The 21,241-nt window shown below is 42.1% G+C and overlaps 1 protein-coding gene across 1 annotated transcript in view; it reads left to right on the top strand.

Annotated features, from left to right (window-relative positions):
- Positions 1-21,241, top strand: part of STK39 (serine/threonine kinase 39) — a 310,033-nt gene that overhangs the window by 62,815 nt on the left and 225,977 nt on the right. The window contains exons 2-5 of the mRNA XM_021702774.1: positions 214-326; positions 15,102-15,210; positions 18,502-18,643; positions 20,054-20,109. Of these exons, the coding sequence (XP_021558449.1) occupies positions 214-326; positions 15,102-15,210; positions 18,502-18,643; positions 20,054-20,109 (420 nt within the window). The remainder of the gene's footprint in view (positions 1-213; positions 327-15,101; positions 15,211-18,501; positions 18,644-20,053; positions 20,110-21,241) is intronic.

Genomic DNA, 21,241 nt, shown 5'->3' with positions numbered 1-21,241 from the left:
CCATTGAGCAGTCTGCTCTTTGCTTTTTCTCCCACAGATAATTATTTTCAGACTCAGAGACTCTTTTAGAATATGTTAAAAGGCAATGGTTTGAATACCTTGAGTAGAAGACTTCAAAAAAAAAAAGATAGGTATTTGTTTAGGAAGAGGGTCGTGACTGGTAACCAGACAGCATGCCACCTGATAGCTGATGCTGTTTTTCTTTTGTTTCAGGCAGCGGCGCTACGGCCGTGGTCCAGGCCGCTCTCTGCAAGCCCCGGCAAGAACGCGTAGCAATAAAGCGCATCAACTTGGAAAAATGCCAGACCAGTATGGATGAACTATTAGTAAGTAAAAAGTGAAGGATACCCGCCGGTTGCTTTTCTTCACTGATGGGTATGCAGAGCTGGGCCAGAGAAGCAGGGAAAAGAGAGAGCAAAGGCAAGTTGGTGTTCCCTCCTATTTTGACACATGTATTTCTTGGAAAGCAGCCCACATCGCTGCTCGTCCCCTGATGAATTATACCGTCCCTTACAGTTGTGTCATATACTGTACGACTCACTTTGCTATCACAAGCAGGGTTTTGTCCAGTCCTCATAATTCCAGGGTAGGCCTGGTCTCAGCACTGACACTCTCTTTTGGAAAACCAGGGAACAGACACAGTTAGATGAACTCGAAGGTCATGTGATGCTGAGTGCAGAGCTGGGTTGGAGAGCCTCTGGCCCTCCGTCCAGAGTCGTGACATAGATAGGAATTACTCCCCAAGCCCTTTTCGGTCATTTTGCCTTTCAGAAATTGCCAAATGACCTACACATTTCAGTTATTCAAAATACTGCAGGGTAGCTTGCTTTTGGCTAAGAAGAGGAGTTTGTTTTTTGTCCACGGCAACTTGTTCTTCTTATTCTAAAGGAAGTATGTACATTACATAAATAATTGGAGCTTTGACTGTGGATATGACTATGGTAGCATTGGTTGGTTGCAGGAACATTTGGTTTTGGCTTAAGTGACTCATTATTAAATGAACAGCTTGGCAAATGGTTATTAGTTGCCCGGCAAACTGTGAAGGGTTTGAGAGTTTAATCTCATAAATATAGTTGTCGTTCTGCCTGCCAATTCTCTTTTTTTTCCTTTTGGCCATTTATTTGAGGATAATAGGAAACTGCAGTGGAGGAGTTAACTGATTGGTTATCCCAACCCTAATCCCAGTACAAATATTAGTCCAATAGCTATCCACACAAGCTACAAAGTATAATGACATTTGGCTCCAAATGAAGAAGCCTTTTGTTGTTTTCTACATCGGGAATGGAATGTCATTAACAAGAGCTTTTTGTCTTTACTCAGAATATAGCTTTTATTTCAGGCTTAATTACAGCACACTATAGTATAAATTAAGTAGAAGGATAAAGCTGTACTTTTCCAGATATGTTTGGCCTCACATTTTAAATTAGGCTCCACAAGGCATAGATTTCACTGGGATTGAAGCAACAGATTGCCCGCTAAAACTCAGATTAAAGCAAGGGCTTCCACAATTTAATGTTAATTCAAAAAAAAAAAAAAAAAAAAAAACCAAACCCCAAACCCCACAAAATATGTATACATTTAAGGCTTTTACCTTCTTCAGAATTTCAGCTGTGCTTTGCTCTTACGGAAATGATGGCTGCATCCTTCTGTCGCTTGCGATCACGGTGACCAATAAAATTGTGCCTTTGTCATCTGGCCAGTTTTGAAGGTCACTCTCCCCAAGTGGAAAAAGCACTAAACAAACTGTGGGGAGAGTCGGGTCCTACTTCCGCCACCAACTTGTTTTCTGCCTTTGGTCAAGTCACCTAACAGCACAGCACTGTTTAGAAAGAGACTTGGATTGGGAAATCCCTCAGATCCCTTTAGGAGTCCTCAGATTCTGTGGCTATACTGAATCTACGCTTTTTTTTTCTTTTAAATTCGAGTGTACATTTGTATGCCCGTTTGGAAATAACCACTCACGACTTTGCCCGTGATGATTGTATTTGATCTTGGCACTCTGTTGGAGATCCCATGGCCATCCGTTGCCAGCAGCAGACTGTTTATACAGGGTCTTTGTGAGGCCTGTGTCCATTTGTGTCTGGCAATTCTGGAACCAGCCTTCTGGGCCGACACTGTGGTCCCTGGTCTCTAAGAGCCCCGAGTCGCCCCAAGCCTCCATGTTCTCCCTCTGCTGGCTGTTGGTCAGCAGTTGGTTGCTGGCCATGGGAGCTAATGAAGGTCCTGGTGGAGGCAGCAGAGGGGGGACACTTTCCTCTGTTTCCCTGGGACCAGGGACCGTAACAGTGTCATTTGGAGATACTCATAATTTAGGCAGAGCTGCACGTGTAAGGATCTGGGTGTTATGGCTTTGTGCTTGTTGGCTCATTAATTTGAGGTTTTAGGATTTATGAGTTTGCTTATTAGCAGTTAGTTTATTTCTCTCATTCTCCATCCACCCCCCCGCCCCGCCGCTTAATGCCCACATTGTGTTAAGAGTATAGTATATATGTATAATTATCTATTTTTCCTTTAAAAGGTATATTGATTTCTTGCTTTGATCTTTCCTTAATCTTGAACCTTCGACCTTTTGATGTCTTGATATTTCTTTTTTTTTTTTTAAAGATTTTATTTATTTAATTGACAGAGAGAGAGAGAGAGACAGCATGAGAGGGAAGACAAGCAGGGGGAGTGGGAGAGGGAGGAGCAGGCTTCTGGCTGAGCAGGGAGCCCGATGTGGGGCTCGATCCCAGGACCCTGGGATCATGACCTGAGCCGAAGGCAGTCGCTTAACCGACTGAGCCACCCAGGCGCCCGATGTCTTGATATTTCAAGAGATGGGAGGGGGGATGGTTCTTTAGGATGTTTGTCCTTTGCAAACAGAAAGAAATGGAATATACAGTATGGGCTGCCTAACGTTGCCAGGCTTTTGTGGCCCAGCTGTTGGCACATGAGATCGTGTGGAACAAGGTTGCTATAATCCTTTCAACTTCTAATACTGCTGTTGCTCGCACTTTCATTATCTCTCTGGGCTCACATTTTGGCAGCGTTTGGACATGCGGTCTCCTAATAATCCTTTAATTCTGTGTGTGTGTGCGCGTGTGCACGCATTATGTACAGGGCCGTGCTCTGCATCAGTTCACAAACCGTGCCATGTGTTAACTGGAAGCCTTTGTTCTGGTAAGAAACAGTGGCCACTGGAATCCTTACCTTGTGAGAGAGTTATGTCACAGAAGTCACCGTTATCAACTGTCTGCTGGCTGTTGGAATGTCTGCCTCCCCAGCTGAAACTGTCACCTCCTACTTCCGACTCCCTTCCGTGTCCCTACACTCTTGCTTCAACCCCCCCAGTAAGGTAGGATTTCCACTCGCAGGTCCGATGTGATGGCCCGGAGCAGTTCTGGACAACTGTCCCCGGACTCTGCTTCTTTGTATGGCAGAGGCTGTCCGATTCTGTGGTCATACGGAGTTTACTCCAGGTCCGGCTGAAGAAGGATTCAAGTGGTCATGATTTCTGAAGCAAAGTGATAATTACAGTCCTGGCTTCTCTGAGAAGGAAGGGAGGAAAAGAAACATTAGATGAAATCACTGGTGCTAAATAAGTGGTAATTTAAATAAAATGTATTTACTGTTGAAACGAGTACTGTAATATTCCTCAATGACATTTGGTTCCAGATCTGATATACATTTAGTAATTTATTTGGTAAATATTTAACGAGTTTCCTCATTGTGCTCAGGCCCATAAGAAGGGTGAGTTTTGGGTGTATGTATCAGAGGACAAAGCAATATGCTCGCTAAAAATTCATCTTAACAGCAATTAGATTAGAAAACCCTAGAACAAATGTTTTTCTTGGCCTTACATGAGTAGCATTTAGTTAAGTTAATTCTTTTTCTAGGCATGTTTTTAAGTTTTCTTAGATGTATTGGAGTTTGGCCTTTAATTATAGTTAAAGTTATAGTTAACCTCTCTAGGTACAATGCTTTGGTGGTTAGTTTTCTAGGAGTCAAGGGCTGTTACTGGTCTGTTCTATATTCCTGACCATTCCAACCTAGATGCTTTGATAATTTCTGAGATTTGTTATGTTAATCCCACATTTTTTAATCCCACAGTGGTATAAATGACTATAATAGGCTTAACACTCTCCGGGACACATTTATAGTTTCAGAGCAGAGCTTGTTAACTGCATGATTATTAAACCCTACTAGATGCTAGACACTGAGCTAGACGATGGGGAAAACAAAGTTGATTGCTGTTTTTTGGGGAGCCTGGGGACTGGTAAATGAGGTTCTTCATTCTTATATTGGGTTGGTGAACTTTTTGAGCTACGGATTCTTTCTGCACCTTTTCCCTCTATTTATCTAGAAATGGTTTAACAGATTCTCTAACATGCATTCCATTGAGGGAGTTCTTGCTTTTCAATAGGAACTTGAGGCTAGCTTAAATGGGTCTGGTCTGACCCACTGTCATGCATGCTGGTATATTCTATGTGAAAATGGCCTTGAGGTTTCTTGAAAGAGCTTAATTCTCTGGTTTGTGGTTAACTTCAAAGGTTAGGGATGCTGCTCGAGGGCCCACTCAACTTCCCTTAAAATTCCATTTCACCCGTGAATAACTAATTTGCTTTTTCGAAGTCATCTTTCAGTCTCTATCACCAGGTGACAGTGATTTCCACAAATGTGACATGGTCGTCCTTCCCTTTATTTATCCTAAAACCCACTTTTTCCAACCTTCAGGGGACTCTCCTTAAAATTTTTACCCAGCGATTGATGGACATTTTGGTTCATCACCTTACTTGACTTGATGGTTTTTAGACTTTAACCATATCCTTCTTAATATTTTTTCTCTAGACTTGAGTTCTCATATTTTTAGTCTGTCTTTGGTCCCTAGTCACAGAAAACTCAGTAGCATTTTCTCATTGCTTCATAAACACCAATGCCATCAAAACTTACAGTTTAATTCCTAGGGGCAGGAGTGCTATGTGTGTAGGACAAATCATGGCCCTGGGGCCAGGCAAAGTGCTTGTTTCTTCAAGGAAAAAAAAAAAAAAAGTCTAGTTAAGGGATTCCATTATAAAACAATATTTAATGATCATTATAATATTTTAGCACATGATGGGTGACAAACGTCAGCAAAGTCGTTTCAAAAAACAATGGCCACCCATGGTTGCCCAAACTTGTGATGGAGGGAAAATGGCTTCCTGGGTCAGAGGGCCTGTGTTCTTCATGCGGATCATGGACTTGAGAGGGATCGGTTTCACCTCTGGCCCTCCGTCTCCACGTTTGTTCAATAAGGAATTCTACTGATGGCAAAACTTCATCACCAAAGTTCTATTTAAAAATTAATTCTTTTAATGAAATTCATTTTAATAATCACTTGAACAAAAACACTGATTGCTAGCAAATTACGCTTCATAATTCAGGATAGAATCAAGTCACCCCAGCATTATAGTGTAACAAAAACAATCCAGTGAAAATGCATAGATCTGGGCACAGAGTGTGCCATCTGCCTCTCCCATGTACATAATGAAAGAGTTTCTGTCTCCAGCTGGAAAAAATCTGGCATCTGCCCTTCTTTTCCTATATCATCTTTATAAGGATATTTTGCTGTGTTTCACTAACAGTGTTCATAGATAAATCAAGAGTTTACTTCCCTCAGAACAAAGCCACTGCCCTCATTTTGCTTTTTCCTGCAATGTTATTTTATTATTTCTTATTTCTCTTGATCTCCTGCTGTTCCCTCTCTAGTCATCTCTCCCTTTCTTCCTACTTTCCTTTCTTGTGTTTAGAGGAACGAATTAGCTATGATTTGTAGGTTATTTTGGAGAATAAAGCTCTAGGTATTTATTTTGCCTAATGGTCATTTGGGAGAACAGTTTAATTATCCCCTAATAGTTTCATTATCTGACATAGGCTTCTCTTATACTTTTAAAATTAAATTATAATATGTGGGGACCTCTGAGTAGTTCTTTTAGCTAGCAGGGTTCCCCCCTTTTAACTGAGGTTTAAAAAATTTAAAAAACATTTTTTGTATGGTCTTACCTAATCTCTGTAATTGTGTTGATACTTTTGTAAGCCTTGTTTATTGTAGAAAAAAATTATATACCAGTTTGAGGCTGTCAACTTAAAAAGCTGGAAGCTATAATGTGTGTTCTCTTTATTATAGAAATGAAAGTATTTTTCCATGCTTTTTGAACAAAAGGATTTTCTAATTAATTATTCATATCCCAGCTCCTACCTCATCATATGTGGTAACAAATTGCATTTGGCTCTTTCTCATAGAATCTTTTATACCAAGGGTATAGCATTAAAATACAAGCCAACTTCACTGAATGTGGTACTATTTTGAGCATTGCAGGTCACAAACATTAAATTTTGTCCTGCTATTTGTCCCTTGCCACTAAGTATTTTTGTACAATTTGGTATTTGTGTTTACCAAAGTATAGTCCAACTGAAGACAGGATTAGGAATGGGAAACTTTTAGACATTTTGAAGACATACATTTTTAAGAAATTAGAGAATAACTTATTTATGCAAAACTATTTTTACAGCTCTAAAGTTACGTTAGCTGGGAATATGTATGATTTGATCACAGAAAACATTTTTCATTTTGGAACTTCAAATTTAAAAGTCATAGTTGATTCAGATAATAAATGTACTAATTGAATTTACTTTTAAGTGTTTTTATACATTTGTTAGAAATGGCTTGCTAAAATGTTTAACATCTCATTTTTTCCCCAAAGAGTAAGCAGAAATGAATATTGCAAGGACACGTGTTTCTGCACTTGCGTGTGCTCAGTAACAAAGAGACCCAGCACATACTCATTTTCAGAGTAGGGGAAAATGGGGAAAACACGCCAAGATTGAATACGACTTTAGTTACATATTGTTTATTTTTTTTATACCTCACTTTTGCTGTCCTCATGGACTTCTGGAAAATGTTGTTGGCTTGGGTTGAGGCAGATGATTTTGTTCTTTCCTCTGTTATCTTCTTTATTTTGGTTTGGTTATTTCCACAGTTAATTGGCTGCTGTGGAAACAGAAGGACTGTGGAATCCTCGGGGAGAAGGTCGGAGAGTGCCGGGCAGGGCTCCGGCCGCTTCTGCAAGAGGGCTGTTCCCTGGCAAAACCCCAGGCTGCAGATAGTAGTCGCCCCCCACTCCCAAGGTGTGGGACAGGGGGCGCCACAAAAAATAAAAAGACACATTTGACCTCACATTCTCATCGTTGGGTGATGAAGCCAAATAGAGCAGCTGTGCTGAAAGTTGGCCTGGAGGTTTCCAGCAACATCAGTTGGCTGACAAGAAAAATTCTTCCTGTTTCTGTTTTTAATGAAGTCTTCAACTTTACTTTTCCCAGGACTCCCAACTGTAGTCTATTAAAAGACCAAATAGCAGTTATTGATAGCAGAATCTGATTTGGATCCCAGGAGGGCCAACGTAAGAGCTTCCAGAACCCATAGGGCATCCTTATTACTGTTGGCTGAAGAACTTCGCAGCCAACTCTGGAAGAAATCGGCTCCTCCGCATTGGGTTTTCCTATAGTATTTCAGCATCACATTTTTATTCTTTGTGTTCTTTTCCCCTCCTTGTTTCTTTTGAAGAAAAGAACTAGACCAGTGGCTTCTTACATTTCCAGGCAAGATTCTTCCATTTCGTTTGGACAGTTTCTGCTTAGTGCCCAACTTCGCGACATCATCACCAAGTGTCACCAAGCCGTAGGCCCTGGGATGTCCGCTCATTCTGTCAGCAAACAGACAGTCGCCCATTGTGATTGCCCTGCTGATTTCGAGAGATTTTCCTGCCCTCCAACTCCCATGACACTCTGCCTTTTACAACTGCTCTCTCTAGTTTTAAATACTTCTCTACAAACACTGGTTAAGGCTGTCACAGAATTTATGCTCCCCTTCTCCTAATTTTTTGACAATATTTCCCCATCTTCAAAATATCTAGACTTCTCCCATTTCTAATCCTGCCTTCAATGGACTATCCTTGGATAAAGACAGATACCAAGTCATAGGAAAATAACTACAAAACTAAATGGCAAGGAACATTGGTCGATTCCTTTGTAAGGGATACAAGTCGAAATATTTGACTTACTCTTTCTTGACGAGGTTTCTCCCTCTTGATAATCTTATTCCAAAAGAGGCAAGAGTTTGCTGCACATATGATGTCTAATTTTTTATAATTAAAATACCTCCTAATGACATTTTCATGACTGAAAATGATAGGACAAAAAAAATCTGTTGCTCTTAGAAGAGCTTTGTCAATCTTTTTCTTCCATTTCGTGGCTGACATTTGATATCATTGAGGTTTATGGTTTTTGTTTTTAATTCTGCCACTGACAGTATTGGGCTATTTATGACTAGGGATTAGGTTACCCTTCATTATGATGCTGATGTTACAGCATTGTAAGCTGGAGAATGACTTTCTGAAAAGTGTTTTTATTTAACACGGTTACCCTCATCATTTAAAGATTTCTTTAAATGCTAGCAGGATGTTGCATACACTTTAAGGATGTATCTGGAGAGGTATCTCTTGCATTTGGAAGTGTGTGTTACATATGGTAGTATTTCTAAATCACAGATATTTTTTCCTTTTTAGATTAAGTTGCAGTGTGGCTAAGTGCCTTTCTCTCAGCATTTTGTTGAAGGAATGAAGCATCTCTCAGTGCTTAGCTCCAAAGCAGTGGTTCTCAACTTTGGCCTAACATTTGAGACTCACCTGCGAGCTTTTGAAAAATTTCATTCCCAGACTGTTATCCTAAACCAATTTACATCGGCATCTCTGGGGCTAGGATCCAGGCACTGGTATTTTTTTAAAGCTCCCCAGGCGATTTCAATATGCAACTAAGGTTGAAAACCACTGTTTGAGAATAAAGTTAGAAATAGCATCTCCTCAGATTTGACTGCACATGATGCTGGAGGTTGAGAGGTTTGATTCCTAACTAAGGCTGAATAGGATATTTTGCCACCAATACCAGATAAAGAAGAATCTATTTAGGATTTACATAAGCTGTGAAAATATGCTAATTTGGTTCAGTATAGTTTAATATTTTGAATTCAGAATCCATTTAAACTGTTCTCTTTCCATAATGAAATTTCTTTCCTTTCAGTGCTTTGTGAATCTCTCCTGGTTTTAGGGGCAAAAGAAACTAGGCTTTAACTTTTCCTCATTCTTAGATCTTCAAACTCTTTTCTATGCTCTGTGGTTTTTTATTTTTATTTTTTAAAGATTTTATTTTTTGAGTAATCTCTACACCCCCAGTGTGGGACTGGAACTTCCGATCCTGAGATCAAGAGTCGAAAGCTCTACCGACCCAGCCAGACAGGCGCCCCTGTGCTCTGTGTCTGAACCCTTTGCATAAGTATATGTGTAGACTCCTTATCGCAAAAGGGTTTGAGGCAGTGTCCATCACAGCTGAAGTGTGACAGAGTGGTAGCAATTAAACACAGGGTGAAATCCTTAGGAAAACCCCAGGGGGAGACAGCGTAGAGTCAGAAAGGAGGCCACAAGTTCATGGCCCAGTGACCTGTACCCATGTTATGGACGCTCTTAGAGCCAGCCGGGTGCCCGGGCGCCTTCTGTGATGTTTCTGTAGGGACAGATGAGCACTGCTGCCAGCAGCTGTCTCTGCACCTTCAGGGCTTAGTCAGCAACTTAGGACACTTGAGAGAAGTGATCCTTGTCACCCGCGAGGAGGGGACTGAGACACGGAGAGCCTGGCTTTTACCATTTGTGTTATGTGCTAGGCATTCTGCAAGGGCTTTTATAGCTCTTATATTGCTTATTTCACAAAAATCCCAGGTAGACAGCAGTAATAATCTCCTTTTACAGAAGGAGGCTGAGGTTCAAGGCCACGGGATAACCTGCATGGGTAATGGAGCTGGTCAGTGGCTCAGCCACGCTTCCAAGCCAGCCTCCCAGGTCTTTCTGAAGTGGCTTCTGCTGGGTCCCACCCCTGTTAATCACAGTTCTTGTTTGTCCTCTACTATTTATAGGAGAGAGGTTTTTTTTTTTTTTTTTTTTTTTTTTTGGTGGTGGTGGTGGTAGGGGAACAAAGGCCATATGAAAGTATTAGAAAAATACCCACAAAAATATTTAAGCACACTTTCTTTATTTTCATTTTTTCAGTTTTTGGTTTTTTTGGTAGTTTTTTTTTTCCTCCCAAGCAATCCTATTTCCAGGATATTCTGTGGTAGGATACTCTGCGTTTTTTGTGTCCCCCACCAAACCTGGACTATCCCACACCAGGGGCCTACGTCAGGCCCCAGCCGGGCAGATTTGGCTGGGCTGGTCCAGCAGCAGTGGGCGGGGGTCCCTGCTCAATCTGTCTCCCGCCCACTTCGCTCCCAGCAGAGGGATGCTGATGTGGCTGCCGCTTGAATTCTAGCAGATGGGAAGGACTTTTTCTTGCTATCCCATTTTAGGCCCGTTTTCCCACTCCTGTGAAATTTCATTGGTGGTGTGTTTCAGATGAAGCCGCATGAGCAGATCCAGCTCTTCAATCCACAGGCAAGATTAAATCCTGTGTCCTAGCTTGGTTTGGCACTTGATGACATGTCTGTCTTACTCCACTAGACTTCCAAGGGAGTGACTGTGTTCTCTTCCTTGACTATAGTTTTGGCCAATGTGTTGCCTGGACTTCAGAGTTCTGTTAAGTTCTTCTGACTTTGACCTCACGTCTTTCTCTCCCTTTGAATTTTTTACCCCTTCCCGTAGTTGTGAAATTCAAACCGCTTTAATAATAGTCTCTCTTTTTTTCTGTCTTTGCTTCTTACCCCTTTCTTCCATCACACACAGCTAGGCGGTGCCTCTGGGCTTAGCCCCCCCCCACCCCCCGCCTCCAGCTGTGACCCCATCACCTTCACGGCCGCCGATGGAACTACTTCCTTTCAGGCGCCCTCCACCCAAGTGCCTCTCCGGCTGCCTTCTACCACTTGGCCACTCAGATTCTGGTTTTTGGATCTAAAGGGTCGGCATCATTTGGAAGCCTGATAGAAATGCAGAATCTCAGGCCCCACCCCAGACTGACTGGGTCAGAATCTGCATTTTCATACTGTCCCCAAGTGATCAGCATACACAGTCAAGTTTGAGAAGCATTGCTCCAAATCACGCATCTGTGGATTGTGTCCTAGTTAAGGGAATAGAGAATTAGAACCCATTCATTCTGTAGGGAGAATTGGATAAATCTTTTTTTTTTTTTAATCATAGCCATTTATTCATCTTTGGGCAACACTTTTGTCCGTTTTAGGGATAGGAAGAAATGAATATGTTTGGGAATAATTGGCTTTGCTTATCCTGTGAGTGAAGTTAAGGTTTTGGGAAAAGCTTGGATAATATAGCTGATGGAAGGATTCAAATAGCAGCTATCATCGTTTTGAAAAGAAATGGAGAGGGACGCCTGGATGGCTCAGTTGGTTAAGCGTCTGCCTTCGGCTCAGGTCATGATCCCAGGGTCCTGGGATTGGGTCCCACATCAGGCTCCTTGCTTGGTGGGGAGCCTGCTTCTCCCTCTGCCTGCCACTCCCCCTGCTTGTACTCTCACTCTCTCTCTCTAGCAAATAAATAAATAAAATCTTAAAAAAAAAGAAAAGAAAAGAAATGGAGAACAGACTTCTGTGGAAAGGACATTTGATTCACAAAATATTTCTATTTTCAAAATATAAAATTTAAAAATAGTATGCAATTTTCTTAATCGGTTCAGGCTGTTATAAGAAAAATTCCATAGATTCGATGGCTTTTAAACAACAGAAATGTATTTCTCACAGTTCTGGAGCCTGGAAGCCCAAGATCAGGGTGCTGGCATGGTCAGGTGGGGGCCTTCTTCCAAGTATAGACTTCTCCCTGCTTCTTCATGTGGCAGAAGGGGCAAGCTCGCTCTTTGGGGTCACTTTTATCATGGCACAAATATCATTCATGAGGGCTCCGTCCTCAAGACTCAGTCACCTCTCAAAGGCCGCCCCATTTCCTAATACCATCAGCTTACAAATTTTGCAGGGGGCACAAACATTCAAACCATAGTGGAAATATAAATATATACATGTAAAAATTTGCATCTCTCTAGAAGGCAGCTAAACAAAAGGCTTCTGTATAAACCGAAATAAGGGTTGGATAGGCAGGTAGAACAACTCATTCCTTCTTCTTTAAGTGCATGTCTACACTATTTGTGGAAATACTATTTATCATGGGGGTTCGGTGATAGCACAAGTCATACGCTGAGGCAGAGTGGCTGGGGTTTCTCCCTAAGGCAGGTTCCATCATGTCATTGAGCATTAGAGGCTCTACTCGCATGGAAAGGCTTGTGCGGGAAATTGGCTGGTGTAAGATTTGGGGTATGGACCCCCCTAGCCAAGCGGTGAAGAAGGACAGCGAGGCTGCATGGAAGGAGAGTGTAGGTTAAGGGTGGTCAGACCTTTGCAAGTCCGCTCTGAGGTTTCCCATCTCTTCTTCTATCTGCCCTTATGTTGCTCCTTGGGGTGTATTAGTAGGGGCAGTAGCTATGTCCCCCAACTCCTTTTTAAAAAGATTTTATTTATTTATTTGAGAGAGAGAATGCAAGCACGAGCAGGGGGAAGGGCAGAGGGAGAAGCAGACTCCCCACTGAGGAGGGAGCCTGACCCGGGGCTCGATCTCAGGACCCTGAGATCATGACCTGAGCCGAAGGCAGCCGCTTAAGAGACTGAGCCACCCAGGCACCCCTGTGTTCCCCACCTTTTTTCTTTTAAATCCTTAGGACCTTTAAAATGTCCAGCTGGTACCTCTTAGACCCCAAATTTTGAAGTATTAGAATTTGATAAGTTATATCCACAGGTTATTTAAAAGAGTTTCTCCCTGGGGCGCCTGGGTGGCTCAATTGGTTAAGTGGCTGCCTTCGGCTCAGGTCATGGTCCCAGGGTCCTGGGATTGAGCCCCGCGTCAGGCTCCCTGCTCAGTGGGAAGCCTGCTTCTACCTCTTCTACTCCCCCTGCTTGTGTTCCCTCTCTTGCTGTCTCTCTCTCTGTCAAAAAAATTAATAAAATCTTTAAAAAAAAAAAAAGAGTTTCTCCCTAGGTTAATTAAAAGAGTTTTTTTTCCCTTTCTCCCTCCCTCTATCCATCTCCCCCCGTTCCTCTTTTTCCCCTCTCTCACCCCACACGCCAATGCTCCCACGCATGCACATGTGCACCCCCCCTCCCCGCCACACACATAGTTTGCCACTACAATGTTGGAGAACCTGATAATCTGGGTAGGAAGTGATACCAGTCATCTACATGGAAAGCATGAGAAAACGTGTTTTTCCAGACTCTGGCCCAATTTTGCTTCCGTGCAGAAGAATTTCCTTTCATGTAGGCATTGGTTATTCATTGGTTATTTATTGTTCATTTTGATTAATGATTTAAAAGTTTGGAGTTCGAAAGCTAGACAAGCATTCATTTGCATTGGATGTAAAATGGTGAGAATGTAGAGCACCCATACTTTCAAGAAACATTACTCTCCTTTCTGTGAGCAAGGGGGGCATCTGTGTAGAGAGGCCCCTACCTAATTCTGCAGGCCTCCCAAGTGGGCCATCCATTCCCACAGTGAGCAGCTGCTGGTGACTTGAGATAGGACTGGTCCGGGCAGTGTTCCATTTCTCCTTCAGAGGCGTCTTGTGGTATCAAAACCTAACACTTGAAACAGGTGGAAACTGGACCTCGGGTTTCAGATCTTGTTCAAAGGACAGGAGTAGCCGACTTGAAAAGTGTCAGATTTAGAAGACCTGTAATTAGTTAAGTGGTTGAGGGGAAGGATGAAGGGAAAGTATTGCTATATAATGAAGATGGAAAAAATAGTGATTTTCTTCTATATTTATCCTTGGTAAAAGGCACTTGTAACACATACACAAACCTTAGTATATATGTTTATATATGTCATGGTATTTTGGCCAAGTTATCTGACATATAGGGTCTTGGCAATTGGAGGATCAAGTGGGACTGGATATGCAAATTTGCAGCTCAAATTGGAATATTCTGGCCAGGAAATTAGCAGTTAATTCAAAGTTAACTAGATGCTCATTATTATTGAAAATATTTGTAAGATGCATAAATACACTTTTCTTTCATCATAAATACATAATAGCATAAATAAGGTTTCTTTGGTGACTTATGTTATTTTTTGTGGCTTTTGGACAGCACCTTGAAAGCCAGTTATGCTGGTCTGGTGCCTTTAATTGAGGGTTAGCATTTGACTGAAGCTTTATAGGAGAAATCTGGCAATAACTTAAAGTGACACATCAAAACCAAGGGGAACTTGAGTATTGCAGGAAAATGTGGTTTATTGAAGTAACCTATTGTTTGATTTCAGAACTTTATTGTTTTATGTCTCTGTATGAAAGTTATTTCTCCTCAGTAGTAGTGTTTCCTGCACTGTGACACACAAAGCATTATTTAACTGCATTGTTAATATGGATTCAACTATGACAGTTTATCTACTGTGGGACTTCTCAGAGCCTTTGACAGTACTAATATTCCCTGTGACCCTGTTAGAGGGAGATGTAAGACATGATGTTCCCCAAGCTTATCACTTTGCCTGCCTCTCTCCCTTTTTTTTTCTTCATGGACTATCTACCATGAAATAGACTTTGGGAAATTACGCTCTTGTGTTTTCATATGTATTTGCTCATTTAAACATCACAGCAGTCCTAAGAGACAAACAGTTTTGGACGAGGGAGGAGCTAAGGCCCACCGGAGTTGAGGCTGGCCGTGGGACCCCGTCCTCTGAGGACTCACTCAGTCTTTTCTCTCTCTGTCCAGGCCTTCGGTGCAGGTAGGAGGCCCTCAGTCCTGTGTGGCAGGGCTCTCTGCTGCAGAGTAGGGGGTGTCTGGGTGACAGGCCCATCTGAAGTTTCTCTGTCCTGTCCTTCAGGTCCACAGGGCTCTCTGGTCTCGGGAGAGGCCTTTCTCAAGTCTAGCACGTTGATGATGAGGGTGAATTAGTTAGTTCTCATGTAGCTTCATTGAACTCAAGGTTTAGGCAGCCCCCCCAGGTAGGCTTTTAAGTAAGAAAGGTGCCCGGGTATTCAGTTGTGGTTTCCCTTCTGTTTTGTTTCCTGATTTTTTGCCCCAGGGTACTATGTCATGTTTTGTTTTGTTTTGTTTTTTATAGAAGGAAATTCAAGCCATGAGTCAGTGCAGCCATCCCAACGTAGTGACCTATTACACCTCTTTTGTGGTAAAAGATGAACTTTGGCTGGTCATGAAATTACTAAGTGGAGGTAAGTACGTTTTGTTATTTGCTTGTTGTTGTTGTTTTTTTTCCTTTTGTGTGAGCCAGCGTATTGACTAAGACTTTAAATTTGGTCCCCTCCCTTTTGTATTTAAAAGTTTTGCTTGTTTATTATTTACCTAGAGAATAAAGCCTGGATTGCACTGCCTCGACTGTCTGTGCCTTCTCGGTGGAGGGGAGGCTCCCTAAGTATCTTCTGTGCTCTCTCTGTCCTCCTACACCTCACCTGCGTGGCTCCTCAGCCCAAGAGGTCTGTCCTTCCTTCTCCAGGTGCTCAAGTCCGAACACTGCACATGATCTCTGCAGCCTCCCCCATGCTCATCAGAAAAATTAACCAGTCCTTCCTCTTTAAACTCTTTGTTTTTAATATTATTCGAGTCCTTACTACATCGCAGTATAATGAATTCTTCCAGTGCTGTTCGTTCAGAGTTCTGTGATGATGGACATATTCTAGAGCTGTGCGCTCCAGTTTCTACTAGGCACATGTGGCCCTTGAATACTTGACTTGTGGCCCGTGTTCCTGAGGCACTGAATTTCTATTCAATTTTCATCAGCGTCTATTTAAATAACTGCAGATGGCCCGGCCCGCGGCTGCGGTGTCAGACGGGGCAGATTTAGATTAGATTCCGACTTGCCGAGGAGAGCACGGTCTCCTGTACTTCTCATTTACTGAACCTGGCACCCAGTGGGAGCTCAATAAATATTGCTTCAGTTGAATGGAGAAGAGCTTTCTGCGTGTTGATCTGAAGTGGCACTATTTTCATCCTGTGTTTGCATTTGAAAAAGCAGAGGAGCTTTCCCTCTGGCCTCAGGTCACCAGAGTTACAAAAGCCACTGACAGTTTACCTTACAAGACACTTTCACATTCCCATATTTTTCCTTTTAATCTTTTACCATCACTATTTGATAAAGAATAGTGATGAGAACCATTGACTTTATGGAACACTTACTCTCTGGCTAGATCCTGTTCAAGGCAATTTACTTGAATCTGGACAGCATCTTTGAATGGCAGGTGTCACTGTCCCTGCTTTTCAGAAAGTTCCCCGAAGCTCTTGGGAGAGTTAGGCAGCTCGCCCAAGGTCACCTACACAGTGGTTGTTAGTGCTGGAAAGAAGTGGTGCTGGGACCTGTTGACGTAAGAGTTACGAGATGCCGCAAGAATTACCACCTTCATTTTACAGACAGGGAAATGGAAGTTTAGAAAGCCCAAGTGATTTTCTTTGTAACACCCAGCATCTCTCACTCCTTCTGTATCTTTCCCAGACGTGAAGTATGGTTTAGGAGCAGAGGAGAACATTTTGAGGTGCCTGGATGAAGCCCAAACTGGCACCGCAGAATTTATATTGTAGAGCCCATTTTAATCTGCAGACCTAGTTCCAGTGAAGGCTGACTCGTGGTGGTGGTGGTGGTGGGGGGGCAATCTTAATTTCTTTCCTTTTTTTTGAAGAAACTCTTGGATCCAGCAGAGGCCCAGAACCGAGAGGACAAATATGCCATAATTGCCTTGGGTCTGCTTGTGCAGGTCTCAGTGGGGAGCCTGGGAGAGCGGAGTCCGGTTCTGTTCCCAGTCTTGTCAATCCTATTAGTCATTGTTTCCATGAGGGCCTACTTTGGTTTTTTTTTTTTTTTTTTTTAAAGATTTTATTTATTTATTTAAGAGAGAGAGAGATAGTGAGAGCAGGAACACAAGCAGGGGGAGTGGGAGAGGGAGAAGCAGGCTTCCCGCCAAGCAGGGAGCCTGATGTGGGACTCGATCCCAGGACCCTGGGATCATGACCTGAGCCGAAGGCAGACGCTTAACGACTGAGCCACCCAGGCGCCCCCCTACTTTGGTTTTTAATTAAACATGAAAAGAAAGAAATGAGGGGAAAAAGAAAAAGGCAGCTTGCTGGAGCCAGACTGCAGTGTTTGAGGGTCGGGACTGCCCCTGGGCTCTGGAAGACCTGTGCTTTGGCAGGAAGATGACCTTCACCGAGCCTCTTCTTGCTTGGTTCCCCCAGCTCTGAGGAGACTGAGAAATTCTGGTGACCTGGGACTCTGGGCAGCCCCAAATACTCAGCTCAGGCTGAGGATTTTACTTCCTGTCTTTATTTTGATCCCAGTTAACCTTTTATAAGCTCGAAAATATCCCCAATCCCCTTGCCTGAGGACTTGAAAGAAAATGTCATTGTCTTTTTAAAAGAATCCAATTTTGTCAGTCTCCCTGGGCTTTAGGTAAGAAGAACAGGTTTTAAACGGGTTTCTACAGGTCCGGGAGACCTGGGCAGATGTGGACTCTTGCTCATTTTTCTTTCAGTAGGCCAGAAATGCACACATGCCTGGTAGGGTATATCCTTATAAGATAAAAATGAAACATTTTTGGAAGTCTCATTTTCTCAATTATTAACAAATTTAAGAATCAGTGAATAAATAGATGTTTCTCTGAGGGGGGAAATATGCATTTGTTTTCTTTTATAATATTTTATCCCATTAAATCTCTTAATGAGGGGCAGGCAGCTAGTCTGGTGTAGTAATACCTGATGGGGAAACTCAATTCTCCCAGTTAATCATAGAGAGCCTGGAGCCAGATTCAGATCCTGAGGTAAGCCATTTGTTAACTCTTCAGAAATGTTGAACCCCCAGGTAATTATGGCTTTTAAAATGACCAGGAGGTTTGGAATATTAATTAATATGTGTTGAAACATGAACTCACAGTGCCAAGGATACTAATCTGTTTATGGTAACAAAGTACTGTGTATTTATTTCATTATGGAAGTCAGCGCATTATGCATCAAGTGAACGAAAATAAAGATTGCCGAGAGTCACAGAAAGGAAGCTTCTGGTTATAAGCAGGGGTCCAGTGGCAACATACTTTTTTTTTCTTCCTTCCCACCTGTGTTCCAGATGTCCAGGAAGATCTGCGCTTCTCTCTCTCATCAGTTCACAGCTGTCTGTTTCCCTGGCCTCTTCCTCCTTTGGTTTTTCACTTCAAACATTTTGAACCCTGTTTTGAGCCTGTAACCAGTTGTGTATGTGTAGGAGAAAGGAATTAGCCCTGAGGTGACCCTGAACAATCTGGTGGTCCCTGACCCGGAATTCTTCTCATGCCGGAAGTGCTCTCGCAGACTTGGATATAGGGTTTCTGGTCCTGTGCCGCCATGCAGTTGTATGCCTTGGAGGGGGGGATTGTGTTAAATAAACCAACATATTTTGACATTTCCACTTAATTTTCTAAATAGCGGAGCCCAACCTAGAAAGGTTCCGAAGATGCTTACACAAAGTTTTCACTTCTTCTGTCTAGGTTCAATGTTGGATATCATAAAATACATCGTCAACCGAGGGGAACACAAGAATGGAGTACTGGAAGAGGCAATAATAGCAACAATTCTTAAAGAGGTTTTGGAAGGCTTAGACTATCTGCACAGAAATGGTCAGATTCACAGGTAGGATTTCTGCAAAGTTATTTAAATTCAGCCATTTGTATCTTTAGCTCCGGCTTGTAAAGAATATTAAGGGAACATGTGTTGCAGGTAGGCATCAACATTATTTCAGAGCTAGGCCGAATAGATGTGGAGAAAGTACTTAAGAAAGAAGCAAGTGAATACGTTCGGATGAAATCTATTAGTACCCGCAGGACTGGCTTATCTGCTCTCACTGAAATAGAAGCAGAACATAAAAAGTACTGAGTGAGCTCATTAAAAAAAATCAGTTAACATGCTCCTCTTGAAGTAGGCTCAGTTGAGCAGGATAGCATCTCTGCCTTTCTAATGTAGGCAGAACTGGTCCAGACATTGTAATATGTTCATTACTTTTGGCATAGTGGTGTGAAGAAAGGGGGAACTAATTTCATCTTCTTTTGTGACATGAAATGCTCATTCTTTCAGTAGCCAAACAGCCTAAAATATGAGTGTTTGATGTTTCAAAAGGGTTCGTGTTACTTGGGCCCTTAGGAATAGCTGCAAGTAGGGGCGCCTGGGTGGCTCAGTCGATTAAGCGTCTGCCTTCGGCTCAGTTCATGATCCCAGGGTCCTGGGATTGAGCCCCACGTCCGGCTCCCTGCTCAGCGGAGAGCCTGCTTCTCCCTCTCCATCTGCCTGCCACGATGCCTACTTGTGCTCTCTCTCTCTCTGTCCAATAAATAAATAAAATCTTTTTTTTTAAAAAAAGGAATAGCTGCAAGTAAATAGCCATTTATTAGTAATACTCACATTGTAATTCCCCTGCCTTGAGCTCTACGTGGCCTATATATTTAAGGATATTTGCCATGTGTTTCAGTAGTTAGAAAAAAAATATTACAAAAAAATATTAAATTGTCATTTTTCTTTTGAAGAGTTAAGACTTCTATATGGTGAAGAAATATATTATAGAATGTTGCAATTAGTATTTATAGTCAGCATCTCCCCAGAGGAGAGGCTGATCCAATCCATTGTTTAAGAAGCCACCAGGATTAATTTGGAGTTGCACCCCAGACACATTTGAGTGGAAGTAGAATAGCTTTACGTAGAATTTTCAGCTTTAATTCTCGATAAAATGATAGTATGGTGAGTCAATGGACAGCCTCTAACTCTATAACATAAAGAATGTACTCACTACTGATTTAATTCAATTTGGATAATGATTCCATATAAACTATTTGTTACTAAAATCCTAACCATCTCCCAGGAGCAAGCTATATAAAATCACAACTTATCCCTATAACTTAAAAAATCTGTGATATAATTTTCATATTTATAAAATGTTAATTATGTTAAATAGCTACATTATGTGATGTGTTTTTAAATCTCTCTGAGTGAATTAATGCAATATAATGTCTATATTCCATAATTTATTCTCCATTTTTTTTTTCCTAACAGGGATTTGAAAGCTGGTAATATTCTTCTGGGTGAGGATGGTTCAGTACAAATAGCAGGTAAAGCTGATAAAAATAAAAATTCTTTTGACAGAAATGTTACAGTTTCAAGGAATATCATTATTATCATTTCAAGGGATATCATTCATTATCATTCCAAATAAATAATGAGTGAATGAATAAATGAACGAATGAATGAATGCCTGTAATCTGTTTTAAGAATGTATCTGGGCTGCCCTGTTCTAGAATGTTTGGGTCTGAGGCAGAATATTTTTCCTATTATTATTATTTTTTAAGATTTATTTGAGAGGGAGAGAGAGTAAGTGGTGGGGAGGGGCAGAGGGAGAGGAAGAGAGAAACTCAAGCAGACTCCCCGCCGAGCGTGAGATCGTGACCTGAGCTGAAACCAAGAGTTGGACGCTTTACCAACTGAGCCACCCAGGCATCCCCCTTTTTTCCCTATTATTTTGATAAATTTTTGTTAGATCATCCAATAAACAGTGCTATTTCAGAACATAGCCTTTTGATAAAGACAATTTTACTTTCAATTTTATTTTTTCTACCTTTCAGGTTGAATAAAGGTGGTATTTACGTGACTGCAAGAAAAGCACTTTTGAGAGTTTTTCTGACGAGTTTGAAAGTTTAAAACACTGTACCCTTCTATTAATTTAAGCCCCTGGATTTCTGAAGAGGTGGCTGAAAGCATTGTCAACCCTTAAAGTCTCTGGGTTATTTTGGTCTTACACCCACCCGTGTGCCCATGCCTGGCTGTTGATGGCAGTTGGCCTGCAGGTGCAGTGGGTGTCTGTAGAGGGAATGCACCAGACAGGTGGCCTCTGCGTGCAGAACTTATCATTTTGTTATTGTGCCGAGAGTAACTGGAAAGGCCTGGGATAAAATGTAGCCGTGTCTATATTGACTCTTGTTTCACCCCATGTCCAGGAAGGCCTGCCTCCACCATCCTCTCAGCCATCTCTGCTTTTTGCATTTTTGACTGGACGGTCCTTCCTTGACCTGCACTGTCCCCGTCACCGCAGGGCGTGTAGCCCTCTGGCTTCCAGGCACTGAATGTTACTAACAGCATGTCCTGGCAGCATCCTTGGCGCATATCGTTCATGGGGCTCCTGTTGTGGAAGAGCACCAAAGCTCGCCCCAAATCTTTCATCAGCCTGATATGCTGCTTTCTGAGTTG

The sequence above is a fragment of the Neomonachus schauinslandi genome, chromosome 3, assembly GCF_002201575.2.
Source record: "Neomonachus schauinslandi chromosome 3, ASM220157v2, whole genome shotgun sequence".
Lineage (NCBI taxonomy): Eukaryota > Metazoa > Chordata > Mammalia > Carnivora > Phocidae > Neomonachus > Neomonachus schauinslandi.
Note: the sequence above shows the minus strand (reverse complement) of the source record. Positions and strands in the feature narration are given on the sequence as shown.